The sequence below is a fragment of the Elaeis guineensis genome, chromosome 5, assembly GCF_000442705.2.
Source record: "Elaeis guineensis isolate ETL-2024a chromosome 5, EG11, whole genome shotgun sequence".
Taxonomy (NCBI): Eukaryota; Viridiplantae; Streptophyta; class Magnoliopsida; order Arecales; family Arecaceae; genus Elaeis; species Elaeis guineensis.
In genome coordinates this window covers 116,428,226-116,435,355 of record NC_025997.2, presented here as the reverse complement: position 1 = coordinate 116,435,355, position 7,130 = coordinate 116,428,226, and the positions used below count along the sequence as shown (strand labels likewise).

The following is a 7,130-nucleotide window of genomic DNA, read 5'->3' as shown; positions in this document are numbered from 1 at the left end:
AAGCAAAGGAAGAAAAGGAGCAACAATGAATGGCACAAATAAGAATACCTTCTTTTGTAACTGCTTCAGGAAAAATCAGCACAAACAAGACGCAACAACTAAACACAGGAAGATTATTAATTTTTTTTTCCTTTTTACTTTTATAAACTATAAACATCATAGCTAAGGATCTCAAAAACACATTAGAGATCCAAAGGCAAAATAAGGTAAACAAAAGTATAACATTTCATGGAACTAAGGCGATAAGAAGCAAATGCAGCAGAGAAAAACACAGTCACCATTTACACTGAAGAGAGGTATGTCACCGAAGACCTTTAAAATTTTTCATGACCATACAACAAGGGTTTCAAACGAAAATATCAATTCCGTGTCACAATGAAAATAGTAGAATCTAGCTGAATACAGAACATGAAACTGTAAGAAGTATACTATGATTGTTGACAGGAGAATTACCATAAAACTAGCTGAAGATAGCTTTCAACAATCAAAGGGCCAGCCAGAATAACTCATCGGGTTAACATCTTCATGAACAGAAGCAGAACTGTTTCCTGCCGATTCATTCCGGTGAGAAGTAGAACTAGAGCTCGAGTAGCGGAAAGGCCACCGAAAGGAGAATGGGTTTCGCCTGCCTTGACTTTCTCCACCATTCTCCCTGCTTGTGGAAGATCTGTTATTCTCACTATCTCTAGCACCAGTGCTTGGATTTTGATTTTGACTGCTTGAACGACGGCGAACATTACCACCAGAGCCCTGTGGCGGCAACTCATGGCGACAAACAGGGCAGGAATTGTGCTGGATCAACCATGGAACAATGCAATCTGAGTGATATAAATGCTTACATGGCATTTCCCTTGCTTCAGATCCCAACTCAAATCTGTCCATACATACTGGACAGTGTGAATCACCACGAAGATGCCTCTGATTTATCTTCACAGTAGGCATGGCATCAATTGCTGACTGTGAAGCAGGCGGAGGGCCATGCCGATCATTCTGAGTAAGCTGTTCAATCAGCTCATCCAGATCTGCACCAATAAAGTAATCCCCCATATTGGCACGCCGCAGCCCAGTAGCTGGGGCCCCATTCAGAAGAACCTCAATACCTCCATTCTCAGACACACGAACAGGAAGCTGGCCATGGAAGATCAGCCAGGGAACTGGGCCAAAGCTCATCCCATGTTCTGCAGTCATACCAGGCCTACCACGAACATCAACATCCCCATTCCTTAATCTCATCCGCTGCCTCATCAAGGCAGACAAGACATCCATAATTCCAAATCGATGGTCATGGTGTTCATTGGTTCCCAGTCCGAAGAAATCAAAAGGGCTGAGGACACCCCCATCTACCTCATTCAGCTCCTGCACAAAGCCTCCATCGCAGTAAGGGCAAATCATGTCCTGCCCATAAGGATGGACTGCTTGCCTGCAAGCATAACACCAATGTGTGTTTCCACTTGACATTTTTCCACGTTCTCTTCCTCCACGCTCAGCCTGCAGAGCCCGCAAAACAAAGTTCTCCAATCAAATTTCGTCTCCTGCTCCTTCCAAACAAAAATTCTGCAGCAACAAGGTAAGTTTTAAAGATCCCACAAATGAGTAACTAGAGGGGTGAAGTCAGTATTAGACCATCAATTAATATCCGCAGCATGATAAAGAAAATGCCCAAAATCAATTGTGCGGTATTATTTTTTCAGCTGATCACAAGTATCAAGCAGTCCGCTTGATAGGACATCTACGATATTGTCTGGACTATGCCAAAAATATGGACAGCGGAGGTGCATGGATGCAGTTTTGGATTAAGACTTTCTCCATCAATGTTTTTGCATAAACAACGTTACACTAGCACAATAAAAACTAAGAGCACACAAAACTTCAATTCTTTTCCATAACATACTCAACCTTATTACAGAACCAATTATCAAGAAGGCACAAGGATTTTAAGAGAAAGGAATAAGCAATTTTGAGCCAACAGATTAAAGGGCGGAAGACTGTTCAGAACATGTATTTGGAGGTTAGCGGCATATGGATTCTGCATGAGAAAGAATTTCCCTAGTCCAAATCCAATTACATATCATCTTAAAAGAAGAAAGAAAATGAAAGCACAAATTCACCCAACAACTCCCTCAACAACAAAAATATAATCTCTCACCAGCTTACAGGTGTAATACAACAAACCCACATTCCAACTATAACAACAATATCTAGTAACAGAAAATTGTGCAAGTTCACAAGGAGCTCGACTACAAGTTGCGATTTAGCACATTTGCAAGCCTGTAATCATTAGAACTTGGCAGATCTTAAGGAAAATTAAGTATCAGGCAACACAGACATCAATTTTGCGTTATTCACAAACGCCAAGGCTGATGTTATCAAGACTCAAAATGCCAATGAACGCAACGACAAGGTACCATCTTTTGAATCCAGGAATGAAATCTAAAACTTTTATGTTTAATCTCGTTTCTCCTAGGTAGTAAAAATCATTCTTTTATACTCCTAATGCAAAAAACAAAATCCAAAAAGGAAAGAAATAAACGAGGGGATGAAGAATCCATATATTTCAGAACAACATAAATGAAATATAGAACTAATTCACAAAGACGCTAACATATTTCAGGATATCAGGAATCAGGAATCCACGACTAAGAAAGAAACCCCCAAATTAACACATGCTGTCTCACCAACTGACCCAAAACATTTAAGATAAATTCATCAGAAATGTGAAATGAGAGCATCAAGATCTACAAAAACTCAAGAAAAGAGGAATCAACAACATATAAAATGTACTCAACAGATAGAGAAACTCATTGAGATCACACTTAGAAAGCACGCACCCAGTGTAAAATTCTCGAAGATCAGTACAAAAAGAAGGCGTTTCACCTCGCAAAAGGCCAGCTTCCAGGGAGCCGTGGAGGACTGGGGGAGAGAAGAGCTACCCCAAACCCGATCTAAGGGTTTGGATTAGGGTTGGGAGGAGATAAAGGGGTGGAAATTGGGGAAAGAAAGAATAATAATGTGGCTGGGGATGGAGAGAGAGGGATTGAGACGAGAGCTCGAGGTGGACTACGAGGCCTTTTCGCTCTCCAGTGAACACCTGTGGGCACACTATGTTGACACACTGGGACCCTATTTGTCTCCCTCTGTGGATTACACTCTCTCACCCTTGATCAATTAATGGGCCGTCTGATCTGATGGAGCATCTCAGTTTTTTATTTATTTTTTATTTAAAGATATATATTTTATCCATTATTATATCACAAGGGTTAGTGTCCGGCACCGATACAAACTAATACGATATCTTGGCCGATATGGTATTGAGGATGCACGTTTCCTAATTGATTGTTTAAGAATTCGTATAAAATTATATTCCTAATTTTGTTAATATAGTGATTAATTTTGCATCCATCTTTTTTTTTTTTTTTTTCTTTTATCTCTTTTACAAGAAATGATGGCAAGCATAAAATTTTTCTCATTTTATCTTGGTTTTCGTATCATCTCACTTTTAACCATCTGGTTAGACAATTAATCCCAATAAATAACATAATCTCAAGTACGATTTGAAATAATAGTTGCTACAATGATTCTGAAGGATACATCCTGTTATATACCAAAGCTAAATATTTAAAATTCTAATTGAAAAAAAATAAATAGTTGAATAACAATTGTTATGTTATTTATTATAAAAATAGTTACATAATGGAAATAATAATCCTCATTTATGTATGCACTTTGCAATAATATTTTTTTAAAATTTAAATTTTGCATTAATTTTTCTACCACAAAGTTTGTGTCACTAAAGAATTGTTTTAACTGAGTAAATATTGGACTTGGACGATGATACCATCATTCTTCCATTATGATTAGATAAATATTTCTGTTATAAGCATGATAACCATAAAACCTATACTTAACTCATAGGTGTTGTTATATATTAAAAATGTGACATTTACTATTGCCCCATCATATGTGGTAATATGGCATCATCATTAATGCATCTCAGACAAAAAATTTAGCATTAATATTGCCTCCTCATATGCTAGAAATACTGCATTAGCATTATGCTAGAAATATGACATCATAAATTACCTTGTTATTGACTAGAATTATGGAACCATCGATGCCCTACCATAGGTTGCAAATGAGACCACGAATATCCAAAGTTGAAATTTATTTCTTCTCTCTTATTGTGTAATTCTTTGAACCATTTTATTGATTGCTGTCATCAAGGCTTGTTGTCTACCCTAATTGATACAATATATAGATAGTCTTGGCTATCTTGGAAAATACACATAAACAAAGATGAGGATATACATTTTTTTTTTTGGTAGAAGATTGGGATGTACGTTGATAGCCTGATACAATACAACGCCAACATGGCAGTCGACATTTCCTAATCGCTTTTTATCTACTTAGATTGTTTACTTAATGAACCCCAAGATAGAATGCTTTCAGCTGACTCAAATTCTTTTGCAGGCATTTTCACTTTTTTCTCTAATTTTCAATCTCATCCAAATTGATTTTTTTAATCATATATTTCGATAAATGTATTATTGTATGGGAATAGATAAATATGCAACCTAGATCTTTAATTTTCTCTAAACCATACTAGAAGGACAATCTTTTCTAATTCTATCTACTGTTTGTTTATAAAACCATCCCATATACTGATGATAACTCGATCTCTTTGTATACATCGAGATGATTGTGTAGTCAATTCCCTTGGTTGATCAGCTCTTGCTCTTCCCATGTTGAGGAAAGAAATAAAGGTTCATGATTAAAAATTATTTCATAAGCAAATGGGAAATATGGATGGATGCAATGTGATATAAAAGAAAAAAAAATTAAGATAATACAATTAAAATAAAAGGTGCATATTGGACAGATTAAAAGTATAAAAATGAGCATACTGACTACTACTCTATTATTTTATGGGAGAACTATGCACAATGACTACTATCTTATCACCAAACTAAGTGAGAATGCAAAGCAATCATGCTTCTGGATGAATTAAAGGCAATGGATATTCTTGTAGCTTTCTTCCAATTTTCAAAGGAGCATCTTTATCACATATGACATCCAAGCGAAGGTCCATTTCACAATCTCAAAGAAAGAAACATCCCACTACGATCCCCTTGTCTCATGGCCTCCCCATATTCGATTAAGCTTTAAAATTTTTTAATATATTCGATTAAGCTTAAAATTTTTTTAATACATCCACCAATTTTGTATATATATCTCTATAAATTTATATTTTGCACCAACATGATTTCTAATTACTTTGAAAACCTTAAATTTTTTGGAGATTTTTATTTTTATCCTAAACTCAGGTCATTGAACTTTTAAAATATTATAATTTCTTCCTTGACTACTATTTTCATCTATAGACTGTGATAGAAATAGCCATGTGTCATCACATGGCATTTAGTAGAAGTTGATATGAAATTCTAAGCTCCTCCTTTTTCCTCTTTTTTTAAGCTAGGGTTTAAACTCTTTTCTTCTTTTCTTTCTTTTCTAGCTAGGATTTACTCTTTCTTTCCTCTTTTCCTCTTCTTCTGGCTAGGATTTCTACTTTTCATTTTCCTCTATTTTCATCCACCACTATCTTCTCCAAAACCCACACCATTTATACCTCTTCTTCTAGATGTTTAGAGAGGAAACAAGCACATGGGCGTAGCATGGTTGAAGGAGTTTCATAGCATATAGTTCATGAAAATAGTTTGCTTTTCAAGAATCATGAGCGGTGCAGTGGTAGACTTGGTGGTGGTGATGGATGGAGGTTTTGGAGTTGATAATGATAGAGATAGAGGTATTTCTTATAGTAGTGTAAGAGGTGGTGGGGTTTTAGAGGAGGTGGTGGTAAAGAGAAGGATGAAGTGAAAAGTAAAAACCTTAGCTATAAGAAAAAAAAGGAGGAAGAAAAAATTTACAAAAAACCTATATGCCATATCAGCTTCCACTACATATATATATATATATATCACTACATATCACATGACAGCACATGACCATTTCTATTACGGCCGCTGGATGGAAGTAGCAACTAAGAAAAAATTGCAATATTCTAAAAATTTGATGATCTAATTATAATGAATCGAAATTCTGGATAACAATGAAACCCCCAAAAAGCTTGGGTGCTATTTGGTATATCACCGATGATGTAATCACTGGGATGATATGATCACTGGGGTGATATGAACACTGAGATGATGTGCAAATACTGAGGTGATATGTAATAACTGTGTTTGGTATATTACTAAAAATAAAACTTCACTGTATTTGGTATATCACCAAATAGTGATAGTGATAATATATAAAATATCATAAATAGCGTTATACATTAGTACATAATAATCACTCTACAATTTGATTAAACATTCTTCATTTATAACTCCTCACAAAAATATGTAGCAGTAGTAATAATAATAATATTTATTTATTTATTATTATAGATATTTATTTTGATGAACCTATTAAAATGATATTACGATAATATTATATATAATCAGGCTTGACTAGGTTCAACCAATTTTGACCATCAATATCAGGATTGCCCATTAGGAATGATTTAGCCCATCAAAATAACTTGAAAAAAAGAAAAGCATGAAGGATTTAGCATGATCCATTCATGCTAATTAACCATATCTACCTATAGAAATAAAATAAATATCTAATAAATAAATAAAAGATATTCATATCATTTAACTAAATCTGTCAATAAAAATAAAAAACACATCTAGTAGATAAGTACTTATAGAAAAGATGAAAAAAAATTTTATTTTCTTTCCAATTTTCTAATTAGAAATATTTTTGTTCCAAAATAATTTCAACACATCACCAGTACCCGATGATGCACTATCACCTGAAGTATGTGTGGTGATAGCATCATTGCACAGGTGATAGCATCACTGTATTGTGCAGTAATGCTATCACCAAATCTATCACTGGATCTTTTATTATTGGATGAAATTTTATAATATAAAATAAAATGATCACATCACCTAACTCACATCACTGAGGTGATGTAAAATATCAACCCTTAACAAACAACACCTTGAGGCTTTTAAAGTAATTAAACCAATACAAAATAATGAATAATATGAAAAATTGTTGGAATATAGTTGGAAGGCAAAAGCTTA

At 34.8% G+C, this 7,130-nt stretch overlaps 1 protein-coding gene across 4 annotated transcripts; it reads right to left on the bottom strand.

Annotated features, from left to right (window-relative positions):
• Window positions 1-254: 254 nt before the first annotated feature.
• Window positions 255-3,119, bottom strand: LOC105045597 (probable E3 ubiquitin-protein ligase RHC1A). Of its 4 annotated transcripts, none has more exons than XM_010923947.4 (2): window positions 2,875-3,119; window positions 255-1,554 (listed from the first exon to the last, which is right to left on the bottom strand). In XM_010923947.4, exon 2 carries the CDS (start codon window positions 1,456-1,458, stop codon window positions 478-480), a length of 981 nt encoding a protein of 326 aa, XP_010922249.1. In that variant the 5' UTR covers window positions 1,459-1,554; window positions 2,875-3,119; the 3' UTR covers window positions 255-477. The 4 variants fall into 4 exon arrangements, with proteins under 4 accessions (XP_010922249.1, XP_010922248.1, XP_019705866.1 ...); XM_010923946.4 differs by having other exon boundaries at window positions 2,829-3,116; XM_019850307.3 differs by having other exon boundaries at window positions 255-1,488; window positions 2,829-3,104.
• Window positions 3,120-7,130: the final 4,011 nt, after the last annotated feature.

What these genes read in the sequence shown, in the direction of transcription:
- LOC105045597 (XM_010923947.4), bottom strand. Translation starts at nt 1,458, where the DNA reads ATGTCAAGTGGAAACACACATTGGTGTTATGCTTGCAGGCAAGCAGTC.